Source organism: Mustela erminea, chromosome 14 (assembly GCF_009829155.1).
Source record: "Mustela erminea isolate mMusErm1 chromosome 14, mMusErm1.Pri, whole genome shotgun sequence".
Lineage (NCBI taxonomy): Eukaryota > Metazoa > Chordata > Mammalia > Carnivora > Mustelidae > Mustela > Mustela erminea.
Window position 1 is genome coordinate 37,907,824 of NC_045627.1, and position 24,332 is coordinate 37,932,155.

A 24,332-nucleotide genomic window follows, 5' to 3' on the forward strand; every position below is an offset into this window, starting at 1 on the left:
TCTTTCTATGGCAGCCGGCACTGACTGTCCAGGGAGCAGATGGAATAGAAGAGGAACCCCCGGAACAGCGCAAGAACCGGGATTTTGGTGTCCTGGCCACTTCGGGTGTCCGTGCAATCTCCAAGCCCAGGCCCACTCTTTCCTCAAGGCCAACCCTCCAGCCCCCGCCCTGGCATAGCAGGACACCAACACTGCCCATGCCCTCAGGCCTAACGGAGAGCTCAGAAGCAATGCCATGTATCCAGGGGACCTCCCTGGTTCTAGCTGCAGGCCTGGGGGCTCACTGCTCCCAGAGAGCCCAGAGCTGCATTCTTCCTCCCCCAACTCCTGTCCCCCACCTCTTCAGGCCATCCAGAGGGCTCTCCCTGCCTGCTGGGCCCTCCCACCGGCCTGAAGTCCCGGCTTTGCGCCCCGGGGTCCAGCTCAGCAGAGCCCACGTAGGCTGCTGAGCTAAACGCCCTCCTCCGTGCACTGCCTGGGCCCTACCCACTCAAACTCATCCCTTCCCCTCGTGGGCCCCCCCCACCCCATTCCCTGTTCCCACCCCAGAGTATGCAGGCCCCCCCTACTCCTCTCTGTGTCTTAAAACACTTTAATCAAAATTCCACAAAGCATTCCCTTGCACATGGTGTATAAAAACAAATCCAGGACACGGCTGGAAGCAGGAGATGGAGCACAGGACCCCAGACCCTTCTATGTACACCCCCACCCCACAGGGTCCCTCTGCAGTGGAGACTCAGCTCAGATTAAGTGGAATGGAAGACCAAAGACAGGGCCGGGGAGGTGGAGGAGATGGGGGGCAGCTCCTGGGCACTCCTGGAAGCAGAGCAGGGATTCAAGCCCATCTCCTACAGTTTTTTCACAGGCTTTGCACTTGCTGCCCGTGGAGTTTTTAAATAACACCTCCTCTTTCCACTGGAGGGAGGATCACAGTTGGGACAATACAGTGTGTGGTCACCTTCTGTATCAAACACACTGCACAGTGGAGGGGGGAGGGGAAGAGGTGGAGCCACGCACCTTCCCAGCAGGCTCCCCGTGCTCTCCCTCACCGCCTCTGCGCGGTGGGTACTGCAACCTCTGGCCTGGCCCCCATTGCCCAAGATCCCAGTTGGCCCACAGTGGCCACTGTGCCTCGGGGTGCACTTCCTGTTTCGGGGACCCCGGCCAGTGAACTCTGGGGACCAGAGGGCAGGCAGCAGGAGCCCATTTTTGTTTAACCAGCAGACAGCTACTGGGAGAGGTTCCTGGGAGCAGACAGGTGGGAAAGGCTCCCATGGCCCTTGGGGCCAGGCAGGCCCAGCCTCAGAGCTCCGGGCTCACAGAGTGGGAGTCTGATAGAGGAGCAGCCTCAGGCGAGGTCAGGAAAGCTAGCTCTAGCACACTGAGGAGGAGTCTTTCCACATCGTGTCCTGGGTCTTGTTCCTGGGAGGATGGCACTGTGTGGGGAAGAGGGGAGAGGAGTTCTGTCCAGTGCCCATCTTGTCCCATCAGGGCTGTCTGGTCACAAAGTTCATGTCCCAGGGAGAGAAGCTGCCATAGGCTGGAAACTCTTGAACTTCTCAGATGTAAGCCATTTGGCATTTGTAGCTGGTAAAGTTCAGGTCTCTGGGGTGGGGTCCCAGCACCCCACCATCTTTTGAGACAGGGGCTGAGCCATCCAACCCCTTCTCCCTTCTGCCCTGTAGCACCCAGAGGAGTTGAGGGTTTGGCCATCAGAGGTATCTCAGAGAGTCTGGGCTCAGGTCAGGAGGGAGGAAACCAGGACCAGCGTCAAGGCGAAGGGACCACTCAAGAAGCTCGGCTCTGCCTCAGATGCACCTGCTCCAGGTCCAGCCACAGTTGCCCGCCGGCCCCAGTTGGTCTAGATGGCCTCAGAGTTTGGGGAGTCAGGCACGGGGTCTGCAAATGAAAGGAGAAGTAGAATGAATGGGGAGCTTCTCGGTCCTTCACCCCCTAAGCTCACATGGGGAGGCTGTAAGGCCTCACAAGGGGAGTGAGGCTGCTGCCCTGCAGGCAGGCCATGGGGAGGTCATGACCTTGCAGGCTGTTGTGCCTTGCGGGGGTGGGTTGTTGGACTACACTTACCGAGCGTTGGGAAGAAGACATCCCCAGGGCCTGGTGGAGACAGAGGAGTGCCTGGCTCGGAGAGTAGGTGCCGCCCGGACTCTGAAGGCTGCCGCTGAGCCATGTAGGACAGTGGAGACCTGGGTTTGGCCTCTGGCATGGTCTGGGAGGACGGGGAGGCCTCAAAGCCAGGATTTTCGAGTCCTTGCGTGTTGCCGCTAGGAAAGGAGAGCTGGCTCAGTCCGTTGCACTGCCCAGGTTTGGGCCTCTGCCCTCCTGCCTGCCCGACTCCTCTGCTTCCCTCCCCGCCCCTGCCTTCACAGCCCAGACCTCTGCACCCTCTTCCCGCAGGGAGGGAGGAGCCAGGGTCAGAGAGAAAAGGGCACGGCTTACACCCATCTCCCCTGAGCTCAAGGTGGCGTCCTATTCATTACTTGGCCGTCCGCCCTGGGTGCAGCCGGGAAGCCTGGGGTCAGAGACATGCTCAGGACACCAGATTCGAGAACCTGTGATGGGTTTCTCTTTGGTCAATAGAGCTGACGGCATTAGGGTTGAATGCTTGTAGTATGGTGCGGGGAGCAGGGTTCTCCCTCTTCCTGCTTGGCAGCGGGACCACCTCGAAAGAGACCGTCACCCCCCGCCACCAACTCTGAGATCCTGGCAGGATCACTGGTAGGATCTCCTTCGACCTGTCTAGAAAATCATCTCTTTCAAACACCTAGAGGCACTCTGGGTTTGCTGGTAGAAGTAACTGGACCAAGTTCCCGAGTGGGGCTCATGCCTGAGGATACCGCCCCAGCCTTGCCAGCCTCCATGGCCGCTTCCTGCACCGAGCACACCAACACACATTCTCCCAGCGACCATGGGCCCTGCCCGCTGCCCCACTAGGAGCCCCTGGCCAGCCTCTGCCCTGGTGGCCTGTGGCAGCCTGATGGCTTTCTCCTTGGAGTGCTCTGCAGGGAGGTCATCCCCCTTTGTGGGGTGTGCCATTCCCCCTTTGCATGTTTCAGTGTCTGTCCCCAGTTTAGCTGCTTCCTCCTCCTCCCCCAGCCTGGTCAGCTGACACTGGGCCTAAAGGAAGGTGCCGGGCTCATCACAGCAATGTTAGAGCTCAGTCTACTGGGTGGGGGGCAGTGGCAAGGAGAGCACAGATGTGTAAGCCTCAGTGGCAGATGGCAGACCCTTTGCTAAAAAGTTGTGCCCTGGAGGGCTATACAGGAGCCTTCTGCACAGCTCTCCTCCTTGGCAGCTGACCCAGGGCCTGGGGAGGACCCGGAAGGCCTCGTCTGTGTTCTGAGCCCTGTCCTAGGACAAGTTATGAGCAGGGTGAGCGGGGAAAGGAACCTGGTGAAGAGGAGTCCAGTCCAGGCAAAGAGTGACCCCCCTACCCCCACATTAAGTCCAGTTATGGTCTGAGTGTAGACCGTGCCCAACAGAGCCGCAGGCCCGGGAAGAGACAGGGAGAGAAAGAGCTTGCCGGGCTTGAAGATCTCCAGGGCCCTTACCTGTCCATCCGCACCAGCTCCTGGGCACCTGGGAACATACAGACAGAGACGCTAGTCACAAAGGAGAGGCTTCCCTAGATAGCATCCCTGTCCCCGCTGCCAGATGCCCTTCGAGGAACAGGAGCAAGGCCAGGCTGGACCATGCTCAGCCCTGGATCCGCCTTCTGCTGGTTCAGGAGGCCCACATGGCAGTGTTTGCCCTGCACGCAAGGCCTCGGTGAGCCTTGTGTTAACCGGTGATAAATGAAACTCGGGCTGCATTTCATAAGTATAGGAGATGGCGCTTGTCGCCAGGAGGCCAAAGGCAACCAATGCTTTCTCCTATGGCTTCATTAGGTGTTACGAGACCTTTGATTTAAGTATCAGGTAAAGGCCTCACTCCTGAATTTGCTATTTCCTGTTTGGATACTTGCCACACTCTGGTCTGTCGCCATAACTTACTGAGCACGAGGGCCATGAACTCAGTCCCTAACTGGAGTCCCTAACTGGAACTTTCTGACCCGTCCTCCACATTACCTAGAGGGTGGATGTAGCAGTGACAGCTCTCAGGGGAGCCATAGGGGCCTGAGACCCCCTGACTTCTCAGCCATTCCGCCACTTTCTGACGCTCCTCCAAGCTGCTGCCACTCTGTCCCACTCCCAGGATTCCCCACCCCCAAACAGGCCCCCAACCAGAAGCCGTGGCCCTACTTCCCTCTTCCTTGCAGCTCCTTGTACACTTCTCATTTGCAAGAGCTCCACCACGGTCACTGTGGGGAAACGTGGGCGGGAGGGGCACCCACGGAACACACGGGAAGTTGCACAAAGGTTCCTAAAATCTCTGCTCTTGCAAGGAATCATGGCTACCGTTTAGCAGGCGGCTCTGTGCATCGGGCTTTGGGCAGGTGCCCAGCGTTCCCTGGGCTCATTCTCTCCACCCATTGAGGGGGTGGGTTTCTGGACCCACTTTAGAGCCAGGAAACCCAATCTCCATCTGAAACCGGGTTGGTTTCCACACCGATCAGCCTCTGCAGGAGGCTGCCTGCCTCAGTGCTCCCAGCCCTTTCTCTCTCCTCCCTGCGTATGCTCTCAGAGCCAGCGCCCTGCCTGCAGCAACGACACACACTCCCTGTCCCCTCCCTCCCTGCACTGCCACCCCCATCAGGGCGCTTAGCCTCCCTCCTGCAGCCGAACTCCTGGTGATTCAGAGTGACTTCTGTTCCCATAATTCCAACAGCAGCACTTCTCACAAGACTAGATGACAAAAGGACCCATATCTCCCCTCCCTCTCCATTTTGCATGTGGTTTCTCTTCCATCATCTCTTGGGTCTGTCTCGAAGACTCTGATCCTATAACTCATTTTTTCTTTCTTTCTTTTTTTTTTTTTTTTTTTGGAAAGGGGTGAGCCAACTGGCCTCCAAAATACTTTTTTTTTATTTTTTCGATTATTTATTTATTTGACAGAGAGAGAGAGATCATAAGTAGGCCGAGAGGCAGGCAGAGAGAGAGAGAGAGAGGGGAGGAAGCAGGCTCCCTGCCAAGCAGAGAGCCCGATTTGGGGCTCGATCCCAGGACCCCAGGATCACGACCTGAGCTGAAGGTAGAGGCCTTAACCCACTGAGACATCCAGGTGCCCCCAAAATACTTTTATTAGAAGATAAATTATTGATACCTTCTTGTTACTGCATATATTTAATTTAGTTTGGGGATAAGGAGCTGTAAGCAGTTGCACGTCACAGAATCAGGGTCCGTTTAGTTTCAGAGGATGTGTGCAGCACTGGGAGCTCTTTACTGGGAGCTGAGTGTACCTCAGCTCGTGTACCAGCTGAGTGTACCTACCTCGTCCCTTCCTCACCTGCGTGAAAACACTGCACAGATGAACATGAGCTCATGGCTGCTCCACAGTGATGACTTTCCCTGCTTGAGCCCCTGGGTTCTTCTTTCTGCTCCAAGCCCTTGACCCCCCCACATCCCCAACCTCAGGTATTTCTGGCAGTAGGCTATGCCGGGTTTTGTGAAAGGAGTGTGGATGTCCTGAGAGTAAGGGAAAGGTGACCACAGCCGCTGAGTGAGCCACTGTGGGGGCTCCAGGTTGGGCCCCCAGGAGAGAGGGCAGTGCAGGTGTTACAGTCCAGCCAGAGGAAATTGGGTGTGAGCCAAAAGCCACCTGCCAAAAGAGCAGCTCTCTCTCTACTACCTTCCGCAACCAGCCAGAGGGGAAGAGGCAGGAGAGGTGACGCAAGGGCCAGAGCAGAGGCCTCCCTACCCTCCTGCTCCTGGAGGACTCAGGCTAGCCCAGGTTCAAGGGTGGGGTCAGAGGAAGGGCAAGGGCCACTGTACCACAAAGGAGGATGAAACGGTATTTGTGGCCATGACCTGAAGCCTGGCTCCACCGCTGACTCACTGTGAGGGTCCCTTGGTGAGTTACTGAACCTCTCTGTGCCTCAATTTACTCAGTTGTCAAGGAAGAACAATTGGAGGACCAAGTTGTCGCATCGTTAGGAGAGAAGACATATAACATCCTTGGCACGGGACCTAGCACGGCATCCTTCCCAGGCAGGGGTTGTGGCCAGGATATTCATGCCAGTGAGCATTCTGATGATCTGGTGGGATTATACTCCTGGGGAAGAGCCTGAGTGGAGAGCTCTGGGCTTAAGTCCCAGCGCTGCCACCTACGCACTTCAAGAACACTCGGTTAATGATTTAACCCCACTAGTAAGCTCAGGTTTCTCAGCTCCATGAGGAAATAACTGAATTAAGTGATCTCCAGGATCCCTTCCAGTTCTGGTCATCCAAAGGTCGTTTTTGTCCCAGCAGTTACAATGCCGGTTACAAAACAAGCCTACCCCTGCCTTAAAGCAGATCCACAAAGGATCTCGGGGGGCAGCAATTTTATAAACCAGTTTGAACCACTCTGTGTGACTATTCATTCAGTCAATAGACATTTACTGAGTGCCAAGCCAGGACCACTTGAGGCTGGTGGGCACTCAGGCCCCCCAAATGGCACACGTGGGTCCCTCCGCTTTCCACCATTCTCCTCACAGAAACTCAAGCAGCTTCCATCTCTGGAACAGAGAGGAAATGTGCCTGCCTCTTGCCTTTGCTGATCCCAGGGGCTGAGCTGCGGGCTGGGGGGCATCGCTTGCACTCTCACCACCCCTCAGCCAGGCAGGCGGGGATACTCACGGCGGTTGGAGGCCACCTGCCTTTGCCTGTAGACCAGGAGCAGGATGAGGGGAAGGCAGAGGATGCCCACGATGCAGGCGCCAGTAGCCAGGGCAGCAGCTGTGATGCCTGTGAGGGGAAAGAGAGCCACAGTGAGACTCCATTTTCTCCATTCCTCCTGAGGGGAGACTGAAGCCCAGAGAGGAAAGTTCCAGGCAGCAGGGGGACCCAGCTTTACCCAGGCACTGCAGCCAGACCCTTAGTGACCTGCAGAGGCAGAGAAGGCCTAGGGATCCCCTTTCAAAGAGAGCCCCATGCCGCCTGCCCACATGGGCCCGGGGCACACAGAGAGGAGGCCAGGTGCTTAGAGCAAAGGCAGCTCTGGGAAAGAGAGGGCGGGGTCTTTATCCCAGGCAAGCCCCTGGGGACAGCTCAGCTGCCCTGGGCCACAGGTTGTTTCCTGGAAAGGGAAAGCAAGTCCTTCACAGACCTTGTGTCCTGACATTCAAGGTCAGAAGGAACCCAAGTGGTGAAAAACGTTTGGAAATACATAGCTGTGATGGTTGCACCACACGGTGAGCAGAATTAATGGCACACTTAACAGTGGTTGAAATGCTGATCTTATGTTATATACATTGTAACAATAAGGAAAAAAAAAACATCAAAATGAACAAAAGCCCTACTCATCCCAAGAGACCCCTTAGCTCTGGACACAGCTTTTGGAAGTGATCTCACACATACAAGCCACTGGGGGAGATGCGGGTGAGAACTAGAAAAATGTGAATCCTTATCCAGCGTTTTAAAATTTTAGACTTTCTAAATTAATATATATATTTTTTTATATGTGTGTGTGTATATATATATATACATACGTGTGTGTGTGTGTGTGTGTGTGTGTGTGTGTGTGTGTATACATATATGTTAAAATATATTTAAGAGTTTTCTCCTGGGGCACCTGGGTGCCTCAGTCATTAAAGCGTCTGCCTTAGGCTCAGGTCATGATCTCAGGGTCCTGGGATTGAGCCCCACATTGAGCTCTCTGCTCAGCAGGAGGCCTGCTTCTTCCTCTCCCACTCTCCCTCTGTGTTCCCTCTCTCCCTGTCTCTCCTCCTCCTGCTGCTCCTCCTCCCCCGGGACCCCCTGCAGAGGCAGTCCCTGTCCACACTTTCCTTGCCTGCGGCCCAGATTTGTTCCCTGCGTACACAGCAAATGGCTGCTTTTCATGACAATCGCTTTGCCCACTTAGCATGTCACGTTGCCCACGGACAGCTCTGGATGGCACAGAGCTCTACCTCATTCTGCCTCGCACCTTGTCGCCGGGCTCACCCCAGAATTTATGGAAACAGTCCCCCACTGGTGGACATGCAGATTGCTTTGATTTCTCCCCGTAACTAATAACGTAGCCGCAGACTCCTCGCATGTGTGTCATTGCTCTCTTGGGAAAGTACCCCGCCCCCCGTATGCAAACTCCCGGCGGGCGAAAGTGCTAAGCCAAAGAGTACATGCGTTTTCCTCCAGGCTGTCTAATCGCCCTCCATGTTACCATCCCAACAGCATGGAAGGCTTCATTTGTTTCAGCCTGTCTGCTGACGCCAGGAGTTTAGCTGGGAACAGACGTGCCCTCGGAACCACAACCAGCGTAAATGCATTTCCTTCCCGATTTCAGCTCTTCCCAAAATACAAAATATGGGCTGGGATACCTTGTCACGGCGTCAATGCTGCCCCTGGGAAGCTTGGGGAAGTTGGAAGGGTTGTGGTCCCGGTGTTGCCTTTGCACTATTTATTTGGGAATAAAGGCTGTTTTTATCTCATTGTGTTGCTAAACACCATGATGGTGTAAATAAGCTTTCCGGGGGTTTGTTCATACCACGGAAGAGAACAAACTGTTTACGGGCACTTTAGACCTACCCGCTGGTACAGGAAAAGTTGCTGTGCTAATTACAAAGCAAGTTCAAGTCCACATTAAAGCAGGTTCCCTGCACATCTCAGCAAGGCTGCGGTTTGACGAGGAGTAGTGAAAGTAGACACATTCTGTAATTCAGACATTCAAGGATTTCTGACTCCCTGTCATAGGACCTTCTGGTGGGCACTGAGAAGGGGGTTGCAAAGTGTTCTACTCTAGTCGTCAGAGCAGGGCTCCAGACTGCTACTAAGCCATGTTCAGTGGGGTTAGATGCTACTCACTGGGGATCCCTGTCCCCACTCCAGGCCTGACTCCTGTCCCCAGGCAGAGATCCCCCTCTGTGGGCCCTCCAGGGGATCAGGACCTGGTTTCCTTACAATCTGGGTTGAGAGTTGAGGTTAGGACAGGGAGACAGGAGTCTGGGGACAGTTTTGTGGGTCCACCTGCCCTAGAAGCTATGGGCTCTTCTGCAGAGCCCAGCCTCGCCCCAGCTCCCCACCCCCTCCTATAAGCATGGGGGAGGAGAGGGTGAGGGGTCCTGCTTGATAGCCTTCCAGAGCTAGGCTCACTGGGAAGGTGACCAGGCACTGGCAGAGAGAGCTGCCAGACCATCCCTGAGAACTGTGCCAGGCCCTTACACAGCAGGCTGGAGGGGAGTTCTGCCCAACCCTACCCTGCTGTGCAGTGCACCCTTGTCTAGAGCCTGCGTGTACCCTGTAGGTGGGTATGTAGGTAGGTGGGTAGGTAGGTAGGCACGAGAGGGGAGGAGGGAGTTCCTTCAGGCTGCCTGGTTCCCCCAGGAGGGGGGTGGATGAAAGCAAACCAAACATTCTGCTGTGTAGGGCGACAAGGAGGTTGCTTGGCAGGAGGTAGCATGCTCAGGCCCCTTCCCTGGGCTCAGTGAAAAAACCACAGCCCCTCAACAATCGGGGGCTCCTTGGAGACCAACTTCCTCAGCCTCTCTCCCCTCCTCCTCCAACGTCAGACTGACTTGGGCTTTCAGATGATTTCCTAGCCCAGCTCCCCTCTTACTTCCCAAAGAGACCAGTAGGAGACAGGGCTGCAGGGAGAACAGAAAATCCCCGAGCCGCTTAGCTGGAAGCATCATTAGCCAACCAGGTACCAGGGCTAGGGTACCTGTGGGGCACCTGTCTTTGTGCGAGCAGGGACTGGGGTCTTTCCAAAGGTTGGCAGCACTGAGGGCAATACCCAGCAGCCCGCCCTGAGGCCCACTAAGCACAGGGGTACTGGGCAAATGTTTCCAAATCATTAGACAACAGATGTGTGCCCACTGTCTATTGCCATGTACTTGCCATCCCCTCATGGCCCACATGGTACATAATTTCTTTCTTTTTTTTTGAGGCAGGGAGGCAACATTTTTTTAGATTGAGGGTTTCTATAAAATTTGGAATATATAATATATATAATATATTATATTATGTATACACAATATAATATATAATATAAAATCTATTTGACCTTGCTGGGAAATGGAGAGGCTGTGGCAGCCCCGGCTCCCCTCAAGCATGCAGCAATTCGAACTGCACTTACAGGCTGGCAGCTGGTTGCTCACCACGGTCCCCACCCTCCCCAGGTCCCTGGCTTCAGAGGCACTGGAGTTTTTGATCCCATATTCAGCCTCTTGGGTAACACGGATTGCCTCCCTGTTAGTGGGGAAGGGACACACATGCTCCCATTTCTCAGCAGACCCATGATACCAGGAGAATGGAAGTACTGCCCCCAAACCCCCACACCCTACCCAAAAGGATAACTGGGTTCCTCTTCCTCAGACACCATGTCTACCTTAGTGACAAGACTCCACCACAGCTAGAGTCTTCAGACCTCCAGAACCAAGAGTCTGGAAAGGGACTGGGCCTCCAGAGGTCACCAGCAAAGTCATCACCCTGCCCTCAACAGTTCTGATAGAAGTAAACACACCCCTTTGGCCCTTGGGGAACTAGGTCATTGTGGACAGTAGCTCAGGGAAGTAGGGACCAGAGTGAGGCTGTGCATCCCTGGAGGGGAAGGCAAATGTCAACATCTAAGAGTACAGGTGTCCAGCAAAGGAAACTTGACCTACTCTTGACAATCAAGTTCAAAGTTCTGCTTCAGCCTTGGGTTCTTACCAGCCAGAATTCCAGGCTTTCCTGGTTGACTTCTGTTTCCTTAATTCCAGCAGCTACTTCTTTAGAGTCTTAATTAGGAAAAGTGAATCAAATCTCTGCTCCCTCTATTTTGTACCTTGTTTCTTCATTGTCCCCACTGGCATCTCTAATATCTGTCACCAGGACTTAAATTCATAAAACGAATTTTCAGAAAATCGGTGTTGAGAGGGGGAAGGCAGCCCAGCACCTGGGCTTTGTGACTGAGAACTAGGCGCTCTGGCTGAGAGACTAGGAGCAGTCCCCGTACCTGTCTGCGCCTCGGTTTCCCCACCAGTGAAATGTGTGCAGTGGCAGAGGGGACAGTCTGTAAGGGAGCTCTGGGAGCTCCTGGAAGAAGAAGGGGGACTGGAGGGTTGCTCAGAGTGGAAGGAGCAATGGGGAAGTAAATACTCATGGGCTCCCTCCAGGTGAAGCTCGGCCCCCGCCCTGGGGGGCTTGCACACACGGCCGTCCACCCTCACCAGGGAGCTGCCTGGGGAGGAAGTGAAGACAGCGGTGGCCTGGTGCTGAGGCAACGCATCAGGTTTGCGGTGCACAGAAACAGGGGCTTGAACCAGAGTTCCTTAGTTCCATGCGGGTCTGGCTCAGACGGAAATGTGTGTTCTAATTTTATCCCTGGTTAAGCTGTTTGTTGGTTCAAGCAAGAGTGGTTGGAGGAGAAAGTCATCACAACCTTTGAGCTGGGCTTTGCTGGGGCTGAAGTTCTAGCTGCCCTCAGTCTTTGTGCATGACCTTTGTGCATGGCAGGGGGGGAAGGTCTGCACTCTTGTATCTCCAGGGGCTGGGCCGGGGCTGGTCCACATTAGATGCCTTGTAGATACTGATGGATAGAAGGCTCTAGAAGCCAAGACACTCTCCTCTCCAAAGAATGGAGACGTCTCCCCTTTGCCTGCTGCCTCCAAGTTGCTGGGCATTCTGCCCTGGCCTCTGAGTACCCAGACATCCCTCCAAGCAGTGGCCTGCCTTCTTCCACAGGATGCCTCCCGGGGCCAGAACCAGGGGGCTGACTGCCTCCCATCCACTGCCCTCTGTGTTCCTCAAGCTGGGAAGAAGGTGAAGTGAGCACATCCCAGCTGTGTGCATTTGGGCAAATTATGTCCCCTCTCTGGGCTTCTTGTCCACGTATGAAAAGGGAAGGTGGTGCTGCCTGCTTCAGAGGGCTCTAATCAGACTCCGTGGGGATACCAGTACTTGTAAAGACTGACACAGTGCCTGGCATGTCGGAAGAGCTCTAGGAAAGGTAGTTCTGTTCCCCTTCCTGAGTCTCTCTGTCCTCTCTCCCCTGTGCACAGAAGAAGGAAGTTTTAACAAGCCAAGAGGACCCCCTACACACACAGCCTTCTATGGGGCGGAACGCTGGTGGGCAAGAGCAGCGTCCCCTGAAAACAGCTGTGGCACTCGGCACATGTCCTGGAGGGCACTTGGCCGGAGACCACTGTCAGGGCACCCACCCCCACCCCCAAGAGCCAGCTTCCCTGGGCTTTGAGCCTTGGAAGGGGAGTGGGCTTCTGGGAAGTTCAGCCCAATGGCTCCGGGGAAGGGGGCAGTGAAAGGGAGGGGCAATAGCAGGGAAGGAAGAACAGGGGTGCCATGAGCTTGGGGTGATGAGGTCAGAGTTCTGAGTGGGGCCTGGGTCCAAGAGGAGGGCAGAGGAGAACAGAGAACCCAAAGGGCCAAAAGGGCAGTCCCTTACTTTCACTCTCCCTGGGCGATGGTGGGTACGCGATGCACTGCGTCAATGCTGCTTTGTCTGTGGGAGCAAAGAGAAGGGGCGTTAGGTGGGCCTGAGGTCAGGAGGGCCGGTCACAGCCAGCACACGCACACACACAGACACATCTTCTCACTGCATGGCTGGGTGTGCCCGGCTCACTCTCAGGTCCTGGCGTGTGGATACCTGCGGGCACCCGGCCCGTTGCCTCACATGCTCTCACCTGGGGACACACACACACACATACAGAGTCACTCCCCAACAAGCGTTCACTGGCTCACACCCCAGGTCACATATCATGGCCACCATCTTGTCCTGAGCGGTACCTCCCATCCTAGGTTGGTACCCTCTCTTACCAGACAGAACCATGTACACCCCCCTCTCTGTCACACCCCACCAACCAGAGAGGCTTACACGCAGCCCCACACCCCATGACCACCTCTTCTCACCATATACATCCCTGGAGTGTCCATGTCACCCTTCTGGAACCACACCCCCCTCCTGACACAGAATCACACATGGTCACACCACCTGGTCCCTAGCAGCCCAGCCCCGGAGTCGCGTTGTCACCTCTGCTCACTTTCCAGCCGGGGCCTAGCGTGCTGTCCCAATGGTCACAGCCCCCACCCCCCACAACCGGCCCTGGCAGTCCCGTAGAAGAGCCCTCACCTGTCTCCACCACCAGCTCCATGGCGCCGTGGACCCTGTGCTCCGAGTGGCGGTGTCTGACCTCCACCACCAGGCAGCAGTAGAGGCCGCTGTCCGCGAGGGTCAGGTTGTATATGGTGATAGAGAAGTTGCCGTGGTGGTCGGAGACCGACTCCAGCCCATGGCGCTGGGCCAGGTCCTGGCTGGCGTTGGCCTGGTGGGCGCTGTGGTGAAGGTGGAGGTCCTGGAACGTGAGGTTGCGGATGGGCCGGCGCTCTGAGCACACCTGCACTTCGCCCCGCGAACTGCGGTACCACGTCTTGTAGTAGGTCACGTCATGCCCTTTGGCCATGGGACCCGCGATCCTGCAGGTGAGGCTGACGTTCTGCCCCTCGGAGCACACGTACAGGGAATATGGCGTGGCCACCTTGAAGGCTGCCACCGGACCTGTTCAGAGAGACAAGAGACGGTCTCCTGCCTGCACCAGAACCACTCCCAGTTCCCCCTGAGTGAGGAGGAACCTTGGCCTGGGGCTCCAAAGATGTGGGTTCCCCAGCGACAGGCCCCAGGCCAGTCAGCTGACCTCCCCGGGCCTCAGCTTCTTCCTTAGCTCCTGACCCTGACTCCATCGCGGGCTGCGCGGGAGGAGGAGCTTCTCCAGGTGAGGGACTCCCCTGTCCTCGGGGAAGCTGCACAAAGTGCAAGACAGGCTCTGGGCAGGCGGCGGACTGGGCCCAGCCAGCATGTCTATCTCCCTACACCACCGCCACTGACACTGCGGCTCTGCCCGTGACCAGCCGCGGACAGCTCCTGCCTCCACACCCCATGAGGTCTGGTGGGAAGCAGGACGAGGAGTGTGAAGGCTATTTGGGAAGAGTAGCTCTTTGCCCTCAACCACCCTTCTGGGGCCATTAGCACTTTGGGCCCTACCTTCTCCTGGGGCTGGCCAGGTCTTCCCACCCCCTCAGGGCTTGGGCCAGGGGCTACATCTCATCCGGATGCTGAGCGCATGGCCTCCCCTTGGGAGCTGAGGGCCTTGCCACATTGACAAAGCAGGCCTTCCTGACAAAGTAAACCACAGGCTAAAGCGCAGACTGGTGCCAGCCTACAGGGCACTTGGAGGAGGGAAGACTTAGCCATCCTGGGGACGGTTAGGAGACTTCTCGAAGGAGCAAGTGTCTTTGGGGTTGATGGATAGAAAGGATTTCAGCGAGTAGAGGGGGTGCCCTGGGCCAGGTGGCGAGGAGGCGGGAAAACCAAGGTGTCTCGGGGCCAGGGCTAGATCAATCAAGAGAGGTCGCCTCATCTGTGTACCCGCTGCCATCCAGTCTTCTTAGAGATATTTCCTGGTTCATTTTGTCTCCAATAGGCAAATGAAGCCATCCCCTGGTCCTCTTTATCCTACCCCAGTCCCCCAGCTACTTAACCATGCTGATCCCCCCCAAGCGATGACCCTTAAAAGGAGGATGCTGGGGCTAGAGTCCCGGCTCCTATCTAGCCGTGGGAGGCCCCCTTCCTCACATGCGCAATGAGAAAAATATTGACACAGTGCATGGCTGTGAGAGGACAGAGTGAGGGAAAGCTGAAAACACGAGATGTATGTTCTAATGCCCTTTATAGACACAGGGAGGATCACTATGGTTATTATACATTAGTGGTATTTTAATTTTTTTTTTATTAAAGATTTTATTTATTTATTTGACAGACAGAGATCACGAGTAGGCAGAGAGGCAGGCAGAGAGAGAGAGAGAGAGGAGGAAGCAGGCTCCCTGCTGAGCAGAGAGCCCGATGCGGGACTCGATCCCAGGACCCTGAGATCATGACCTGAGCCGAAGACAGCGGCTTAACCCACTGAGCCACCCAGGCGCCCAATGTGGTAGTTTAATTTTAATTGGCATTTCAGAGGCTGTCGTAAGTCAGGGAAGGAGTTTGGAAATGCGTGCAGAATCCAAACCAGCACGTCTCTTCCATGACCACTGTATGAATCAAGATAATGCCACTTCCTCCTGCCCACACCCCCTTCCCTGCCTTTAGAGGCTCCCTGCCTGGGAACCTCCAGCAGAGCTAAAAGCTTTGCCCAGTCCAGAAGTAAGCAGCCTGGTGTAGCTTCAGAACTGGACAAGCCTGCGTTGGAGTCCAATAGCTGGGAGTCCTTTAAACTCTGAGGCTCAGACTCTGCCCGTCAAACAGAAATGAAAACATCTTCCTGCCAGAGTTGAGGCAAGGATTACAAATGCTTTACATGAAGTGCTCGTAAATTGCTTTGCTAGTACTTGGTGCTGGCTTCAGGGAAGCTAGACAGCTCTCCCATTCATCTGGGCAAGTCCAGAAACATTTCCTAGGAGTGAAAATAGTTCTGCAGAACGGAATGAAGAAGCCAACTCCAAACTCTTTCCCACTAAGGTGTGAATGACTTAACAACAGCTTGGGATCCTATTCTGGAGGGCTTGCATATTCAAAGCAGAGTATGGGGGGGTTAGCAAAATCATGGCCCCAAAGAATATATCTGCAAGGTGGTGTTTTAGGCCCCTAGAAAGTAAGGAAGATACACGCGCGCGCGCGCACACACACACACACACACACACACACACCCAGATCCTTCCATTCACTCCACCCACATGTGAGAGGGAGCTAAGTCTGAGAGCCCCAGATCTACGGAAAATCTTTGCCAAGGTAAGCACATATTTCACAACTTGCTGGCAAGATGCTGGTCTCTGTTTCAGGCAGAAATGTAGAGGCCCAGAAGGGGAAAGTGATTTTCCTAAAGTGCCACAGAGGGAGGGTCTGTTTGGACTCAGAACCTGGAGCCTGGGGGGCTTCAGGTAAAGCCAGATCTAGTTAGAACTAGAAGAAGAAGGAAGTGCAGGTATCCTGTGCTATGCCAACTCCCTTAGGGGCATGTCTAGCAACCCTATAAGGTCAGCGTTGTTTTCATTCCTTTTCCACTGAGGAGAAAATGTGAGGCACAGAGATGCTCAATAATTTAGTGAAAATCACAGTAAGTGACTCGGACTCCCCCTCACAGGCCTTGGTGGCAGCTGTGGCCACAGAACTATGTGTACCAGTAAGTGAAAGGCATAGTAGACAGGCAAAGGACCCTCACAGGCACCCCCAGGAAGACCGAAAACCTGCCCAGAGAGCAAGGTCAAAGAGCTGTCTGCCTTGTGCTCCCCTCTTCCCCAACAGGCCCCAGCCAGTGGCAGCTCCCACCAGCACCTCTCTCAACTCGCGCCCCATCTTCCCCATTCCCAACCCCACATCCTCTCCCAGAGAACCCAAGGCCGGAGCCAGAGCCAGAGCCAGCAGCATGTGCTGCGATCACACACACCTTAGGGGCTGGGGGAAAGCGCTGGCTAAGTAGAGGCCCCGGGCCGTGTCTGAGATGGCTGCAGGGGGACAGGCAGAGCCAGGGTGGAAGCAGAAGCAGGAAGTGGAGCACAGAGCTGAGCCAGGTGGGGCTGGGGGCTGCAGAGTGGACAGAGGTGTAGATGGGGCTAGCTTGTGGCTGGGGCGGATCAGGTGGTGGCAAGCAGCACCCCGGCCTCCGGTGGGACCCCAGCCCTGGGGCTGCCAGCAGGGCCTCAGGCTCCAGCCCTCAGTATCCAAGCAAGGGGTGGGTGAGCACAAAAGTGCCTGGACAGCACTGGGGAGAGATTTTCAGCCCTAGAGGTCATTTCCTTGAAAACCCAGGGTGGGACACAGAATTGCGGAGAAGAGCAAGGGGCGGGAGGCATGGAGAGGGGAGCATTGCTCAATCCCCAACACCCAACACACCCCAGAGGACCTCTTCCCTTTTTAGAAAAAGGAGAAGCTTGCAGTGGGATTCAGGTTTGGGGGATGGGGGACAGCATTCGATTTCACAAAAGGGCCCGACAGCAGTGAACCAAGGGTTCCCAAGGTCTTGTCTTGGTCAGGGGTTCAGAGACGGCGGGGGTCATCCCCTTATGGTGTCTAAGACTCAAGCCAGGTCAAAACCTAGGACAGCCTGCCCTTGGGAGTGTGCCCAAAGGCACAGAGTTGGGGAAAATAATGCCCGTCCCCCATTCTGTCCGCAACTGCACGGGCACACGTGTTACTGGGGTATTTATATCGCACAGCTGGATTTATAATTATTTGGCAGGAGGATGTTGTTTATTGTCAGGAGCAGATCCTTTTGGACACCTGGGTCATTGTCAGAGATTGGGGAGAGGCTGGGGAGGAAAGTCCTCAGCTCCAGGGCGGCCGAGAACATGTGAGACAGGAAAATGACCCTGGGCCTGGGCCTGAGCCCAGTCACTGCGCAGCTCTTGGAGCCCAGCTGTCACTGGGTAAGGAGGCAGAGGAAGATTGCTAGGAACCTGGAAAATTCCAGGTCTCAGGATAAAAACCTTGGTCTTACAGATCCCTGGGCCCCTGTCCTCACTTAGCCACATCCTTGCTGTGTGCCCTTGGGCAGGTCCCACCCTTCTCTGTGGCACCTTCTCCTCATCTCAAGAGACTCCTCATGTTCCTAGGCCTTTCCAGTTCTGAGAGCCTGGAGCAGGAGGAAGGGGCTATGTTTCCTTAGGGCAGAGGAAGGGAGCAAGAAATGGGCCACTTACATGTTAGGACTTACTTGCTGAGCGTTTTCTACTCCTCTCACTAAACATCCCCTGAAGTAGGAATTATCATCCCCGTTTTATTTATTTCTTTATTTTATTATTTTATTTTTATTTTTTTTTTTTAAAGATTTTACTTATTTACTTGACAGAGTAAGTGAGAGAGAGAGACAGAGAGCAAGCACAAACACGGGGAATGGCAGGCACGGGGTTGGGGGTGGGGGGAGGAGGAACCGGCTGCCTCCTGAACAAGGACCCTGATACAGGGCTCAATCCCAGGACCCTGGGATCATAACCTGAGCCAAAGGCAGATGCTTAACTGACTGAGCCACCCAGATGCCCATTTAAAAGATGAGGAAGCAGACCCAGAAGTCAAACAACCTCACCAAGACCACCCAAGCCTATGTGGCTGAGCTGAAACCCACAGCTTGGACAGGCTAGCACTGCAGGAAGGAAGAGCCCCCGCCCCCCACCCCGCAACTCCTGAAGCGGGTGGGGCTGACACCTGTCAGAGAGTGAACTGACCCCAGGCTGACTGCAGCTTCCAGGCAGTCTTCCTGGCTCTGCCTGGGATCTAAACCGAAAACACCATGCCATCATTCCACAAATAGGTACCAAGGTCCTACCATGAGCCAAGCCCAGGGCAGAGAGGCCACCCCTGAGGGATGGCCGCTCAGAATCTAGTCTCGCTCCTGCCACTTCCCAGCGGCGGGACCCTCAGCCAAAGGCGGGCTCAGGCCCTTGTAGAAGCTTCTGTTCCGGCAGGCACAGTGGAGAGAGGCTCCTGGCTGGCTCCGTCTCGGGGTGCTATTTTTCATGACTTCACCTCTTCCCCCCCCCCAGCAGGCACCTCGCGAACCCTGTGGGTGTGCACGGGATGGGTGTGTGTGTGGGTGTGGAGAGGCCTGTGTATTTTCCCTGACTGGGCACGAGTTTAGCCCACGGTTGCCAAGGCGACCGCCCAGCCTTTGGAGGTGGGGCCCCAGCTTGATTAGTCGGGTCTGGGAGGCCGCACCCAAACAGCAGAACTCTGTCCAGCTGCTGCTAGTGCTTGTAAGTAAACATCCCACAGTCCCCAGCCCTGTGCTGTTGCTGGCCCGGTGTGAGCCGCAAAAGGCCAGGACCTCACCCTCCCAATGAGTGCCAAACAGGCGCGGAACTGGTCTCCAGCTCCCGGCCAGGCCCTGTCCCCCAGCGGGGGTCTGTGGAGGGTGTAGGGAAAGGCTTGGTTCTGTCTTTCGCAAGCAGCAGAGCACAGAGGGAAACAGAGTCCAGGAGCAATCAGGACCGAGTCTGCCAGTGCCGAGTTCCAGGAAGTGACCCCCGGTGCGAGGGGCGGAGCCGGCAGGTCAGCGCCTGGGGTCTGTGGTCGGCAAGGACAAAGGGCATCTCAGATGTGTTTATTGATACCTGCCCCCGCAGGAAGTGTCCATTCACATTGGACCAGGGAGTCTGGGAAGGGGAAGCCAGGCTCTATTGGAGGAAGCGGGGCTTCCAGCACCTTGGGAAAGCATCCGCGCATCCGGGGCTGGAGGCTGGAGGCCAGCACGCCTCTCTGGAGAGGGCCTGGGCAGCTGGCCAGATGCCCCGCCAATGGATGCTTCTTTGGGTGCCTCCTTCCCAGACTCGCCCAGGCCTGTGTGAAGCCCAGAATACCAGCTCCAGCCAGCTTCCCCCAAGCATCTGGGCCTGTGAGGACTTCCTAAGGTCCAGGTCCCAGTCTCTGGGCCCTGCCCTCGGTGCAGGCAGCCTGTAGCCACTGACACAGTAGAGGTAGCCTGGGACGGACCAGAGGGCCCACGTCCTTCCTGCAGAGGAAAGCTGGCCTGGCCAGTGAGGGCTCAGCTTGCTGTAAGCTCTCTCCCTCTTTCCCTCCCCGCAACTACCCCTACCCCCATCCCGCTCCCCCCACCCTCCGGCCTGTGGTTATTGGGATAACTAGTGGGCCCCACCATAAGAGAGGACCCAGCTGGAGCTACCGTATTTACTTGGACACTGTATTTACTTGAGGAAGGCAACAGGGGTTGGGAGAACTGGGGGCTGGAAGCGGCTCAGAGAGGCCCTCTGACCCTGGCTTGACCTCTTAAGAAGGAGACCACTGCTCTCTTTCTTTTCCCCAGGGGCAGCTGACCTGTCCCCTGCCACCAGCTATTGCTTTCCACAGTGGTGGGTTGGCTCCTGCAGCGGTGGGGGAGGAGCCGATGGCGACTCTAACATAGTTTTACTTTTAGTTTTATGGCATTAAATGGCCATAGAATCACAACGAGAAAGGTTATCCCCTCCTCCCTACCCCACTGCCTTTTTTTTTTTAACAAATGACAGCAGGTTTCAGGCTCAGAGCCTTCCCCAGGCTATAGTTTCCAGCTAGAACTGAATACACTTATTTGGTTTTCTTGTTGTGTACTTGCATGATTTGGGTCTATTTATGGCAATGATACTGGCTTTCCATTGGTGGCAGTGGTAGAAAGTTTCCTTTTAAAATCTATTTACTTGGGGCGCCTGGGTGGCTCAGTGGGTTAAAGCCTCTGCCTTCGGCTCAGGTCATGATCCCAGGGTCCTGGAATCAAGCTCTCTGCTCGGCAGGGGGCCTGTTTCCCCGAAACTAAACTAAACTAAACTAAACTAAACTAAAATCTACTTAAGTAAAAGAAAAAGTCCATTTGAAGGGAAAAACAAGTACATATGATAGGCAGATGCTGCTGCCCACGTCCCAAAGGTAAGGAGCAGAAGGCCGAAGCTCAGGGGGCACTGTCTCAGAGCTGCCCTTCCGAAGGGGGCAGTCAGGCTCCCTGACATCCCATCGCCCAGGCTGCCGGTGGCTCAGAGGGAATGTGTGTTCGGGGTCCCACAGGGAGTGAAGAGCTTCTGCTGTTCAACCCCAGGTGCCCAGGGGAAAGAGCATCCCAGGCAGAACAGTTAAAGGACGGGGTGTGCTCAGGCCCGAGCACAGAAAGTTCATTACCGCATGACGCAGGTACCTAACCGCCACGGCCTTTCCCTCTGGGAACGGGCGGCCCGAGCAACCCGGCGAAATGTAAAGATCCCAGTTAGACGGGCCAACCCTGAGCTGGGTTTGCCTTGAAGTTGCCAAGTCCCCCATCTCTGGGGAACCTGAAGAGAATCAACAGGCGCCTCCATGGACATTTCACACTTTAAGTGTCTATTAGGTGCCTTGCCGACAGGTGGCGGGACCTCCAGGATTCTTGGAGTCCAGTCCTAGGGAAACCAATCCTGCCTTCCCACACCCTGGGCTCTCCAGCCAGTGGGGAACTTAGATGGAGGGCCAATGCACGTGGCTGCAGAAAGCCAAGCAACAGCTAAACACCCCATGTCATCCACCAGGGGCCAGGCACGGTGCTCAGGCTGTGCGCTGACTCTTCCTTGCAGCCTGCAGAGGGAGGGGCCATCATCATCCCCATTGATGAAGTGATGAAGGAACTTGCTCAGAGAGGCTGAGTGACAGCCCACAGCTGTAAATGGCCATCTTGGGATTCGAACCTAGATCCCACTGACTCCCGAGACCAGACTGTGGGGCTCACAACCCCAGGTCCCTTGCTTCACCATTCCCATTATAGGCTGCCATCACGGAGGCTTTGGGCCTGCCAGTGCTGCTGCTAAGGGGACCCAAGGGTCCCTCAGAAAGCTGCGCTGCCAATCCCTGGGTGCCCCAGTGAAGGCAGGCTGCTCCTAGATGAGTAGCAGGCCCAAACCTGGGGGCCTCAAGCTCACTATGTGGGGTTTAGTCGGTGCTGGTTGAAGTCAACTGCAAATGGGCCCCGAGGAGCCCTTCCTTCCTTCCTTCCCTTGATCTGCTGGAGCCTAAGACCCATATGTGGCCTATAGGGACACAGGCCTATATAGGGATAGGTGGCCTCTTTCAGCTTCCCAAAACTGACCCTCCCACCCGAGCCACCCGTTCCAGGGAGCTCAGGCCCTGGCAGGGAACCTTTACCCAGCTTGCAGGGGAAACAGACCAACCCAGCTGGGCAAGTACTGGGCTGGAATTGCTGGGCATCCCTGGCATTGGGTCGTTGCCCCCTCATGCCCATGGGCCAGCCTCAAGGGCCACCCCAAGGGTTCTGGACAGAAGATAGTGGATTTCCTAAGAGCTGACCTTTGCTGTGTCAGAGGCTTGCGCCACTGGGTTACCCAACAAGGCCCTGCAGTGTGTTTACCATGAAGGGAAAGATGGGGTCTCCCCTCCCTAGCCTCAGTGCCCCTCCATGCACTAGTCCGAGTCCGGGCCTCCCAGGTCAGCCTATAAGGCCATGGTAAGGACAAGAACTTTCTCAGGTCCTAGAAGTGCATATAGGGGGAGAAGAGTCTGCCACCCTTGGGGTCTGCTGGGGCCTGGCTCTCCAGGTGCTTCCCTCCACCATCTCACTCTGAGTTAAGCCCAGGAAAGGGGTATCCTGAGTACCTGCTCACCACCTCCGTGCTCCTCGGTGCTGACCCAGGCTCAGGAGCTTAGAAAACACCCGCACCAGCCATCTCATCCCACCCTCCCAGACATGAAGGCTTTGACCCTGAGCAATCCCGCTCAAGGCAACCCTGCCCCTCCGCAGGCCAGCGAGTAAGTCTTTCCAAGTCACAGGTCAATCCTCCTGACCGTGCCTGCGACCAGGTTTCCCGTCTGTTAGCCCCTCGTTACACACTGTCCTGGGTAGTGTGAATGTCCATTCGCGTGCCCGTATGACAGTTAAGAATATTGAGTCCCAGAGTAGTTCAAAGCTGAAAGACCCCCTTCAGTGGAAACCTACTTCGAGCTCTTGAACTGGGCCTGAAGCTGTCCCTTTGGAGTGCCAAGCTGTCTGGGTAGCCGAGACCTCTAGGGGACGTCTTCTGGCTAAGTAGATGATACGGGGTGAGGGCTGTGACCTTCTCTGCTACCCGCTACTCTGCAAGGGGGCCCCTACACCTTAGTTCTCCTAAACTGGGGCTGCTGAACAGAAAGCAGCCTGGCCAGGGGAGGGTAGGGGAAGGGGCAAGCGAGCAGAAGGGCCTCTCGGGCTCACTTGAGAAGAAAGGGGCAAGCAAGGCAGGTGCTCTGTGGTGGGAACGGTGCTGGCCTTCCTGCCTGCCACCATCCCCTGCCCCTTCTGGAAGCCATGTCCTGCCATGAAGCATGGCCTTGGTGCCAAGACGGACTCCCCCATCCTGGGAGAATCCAGGCCAGGGCTAGGCAGCTCCGTGTGTGGGGTGCAGGCTCCCTCCTCCTTATCAGCACTGAGATAACACGCTGCCTGCAGGCACCCAGTTTGTTTCTGAGGTATATTCCAGGTTCTCTCAACTCCCTCCTTTTGCTCCTGCCCTGTGCTCCCCATCCTTTCTTCTTCCGACCCGCCCACTGGGTCCTTGTGCCAACCTTCCCCCTGCTTCCCTGACTCCTCTCATGACTCAAGCTTTCCCTGGGCTCTCCCCACAATGTTTGGTTCACAGGCTGCCTGCCGGCCCCCTCTTCCCTTGAAATACAGCTGCTCCAGCGTTGTGCACGCAAGAACCAGGGGCCAGGCTATGGACATCCCTACCTCTGCCCTCCCCCCGCCTCCCCACCCCGCTCTGGTGCCCCCGTGTCCTAGCCAGGATTCCACTTGGGGTTGTGACAGTCTGGGCTTTGGGAGGAAAAAGTGGCACCTCCCTGGTTTTAGGGCCTCTGAGCATGAGCTGAGGAAACCGAGACCAGAAGGATGCCATAAGTAATCCCGGGACCCAGATGGGGCTCATGGCCAAGCCAGGAAAGTGGCCCACAGTCTTTCTAGGACTCCACACCGGTCCCTGAGCTGCAGCCTTGCTAGGATGTCGGGAATCAGCTGACCACTCAACTCCCAGCAACCAGACCCTCAAAATAAGGACCAGAAGGGCGCCCACATCTGGGAACGGACCCATGCCCCCCAAGGTTCAACCAGGAGTGTCGCCAGGGAGCAGGACACAGAGTACCACACCTCCTGCACCCAGTGAGATCCTGGAGCCCTGAGGCAGGACGGGCAGGGAGATGCCACAGGTGTCAGAAGCCTGTAGGGTGCACAAGAAACTGCTGGGGCTGTCCCCACCGTGGCCACCTCCCGTCCTGCAGGAGCTAGTCCTGCGCGGGACTCTCTGTGCACAGAAGGGTTGGCAGGCAGCAGCTCGGGCAGCTGTCAGAACATGCAGATGTGCCACCGCCCAGCCAAGGCACTTGGCAGACAGCCGCTGGCCCCTGCAAGTCGGTCCCAGCAAGTAGGAGACAGGGCAGGCAGAGAGGGGCGTCCCGCTCCCCCTGCGCCCCCCTCCCTAGCCGTGTTGTCCCAGTGCTCCTCCCCAGCACCCGGGTAGGACTCCTGCCGACCTTACCTCGGGAGGCAGCCAGAAAGAGAGCAAGAAGCACAGGCCCGCAGCGCGGGCCGCTGGCCTCCGGGACCAGGGGGACGCCCATATCACTGCCGGGCGGCGTCTGGAGCCCCGGGGCCCGGAGTGGGACCGCGGGCTTGAAGGGGGAGCGCCTGGGGCTCCGGGAGCGGCGGCACACAGCTGGCCGGAAAAGCTCTGGCTGAGTGAGTGCAGAGTGAGGGCCCGGGTGCCGGAGCCGCGGCTCCAGGGCCCACCCCCCTCTCCCACAGCGCCCCCGGGGGGCCGTGGGGG

The 24,332-nt window shown here is 56.2% G+C and overlaps 2 protein-coding genes across 9 annotated transcripts in view; one reads left to right on the top strand and one right to left on the bottom strand.

The window, feature by feature from the left end:
* The window catches only part of CDH23 (cadherin related 23), a 397,771-nt gene that overhangs the window by 332,235 nt on the left and 41,204 nt on the right, over positions 1 to 24,332 (top strand). The window lies entirely within an intron of this gene.
* Positions 1,468 to 24,305, bottom strand: VSIR (V-set immunoregulatory receptor). Its single transcript, XM_032312930.1, has 7 exons — positions 24,045 to 24,305; positions 13,159 to 13,584; positions 12,475 to 12,531; positions 6,735 to 6,842; positions 3,570 to 3,597; positions 2,086 to 2,282; positions 1,468 to 1,899 (listed from the first exon to the last, which is right to left on the bottom strand). The coding sequence occupies exons 1-7, from the start codon at positions 24,124 to 24,126 to the stop codon at positions 1,862 to 1,864; spliced, it is 936 nt and encodes a 311-aa protein (XP_032168821.1). The 5' UTR covers positions 24,127 to 24,305; the 3' UTR covers positions 1,468 to 1,861.

Coding starts and splice junctions, on each gene's coding strand:
- VSIR (XM_032312930.1), bottom strand. CDS start 24,126: ATGGGCGTCCCCCTGGTCCCGGAGGCCAGCGGCCCGCGCTGCGGGCCT. Junction 2,283..3,569: donor GAGCTGGTGCGGATGGACAG/GTAAGGGCCCTG, acceptor CTCCTTTCCTAG/CGGCAACACGCAAGGACTCG. Junction 1,900..2,085: donor TGTCTTCTTCCCAACGCTCG/GTAAGTGTAGTC, acceptor TTTCATTTGCAG/ACCCCGTGCCTGACTCCCCA.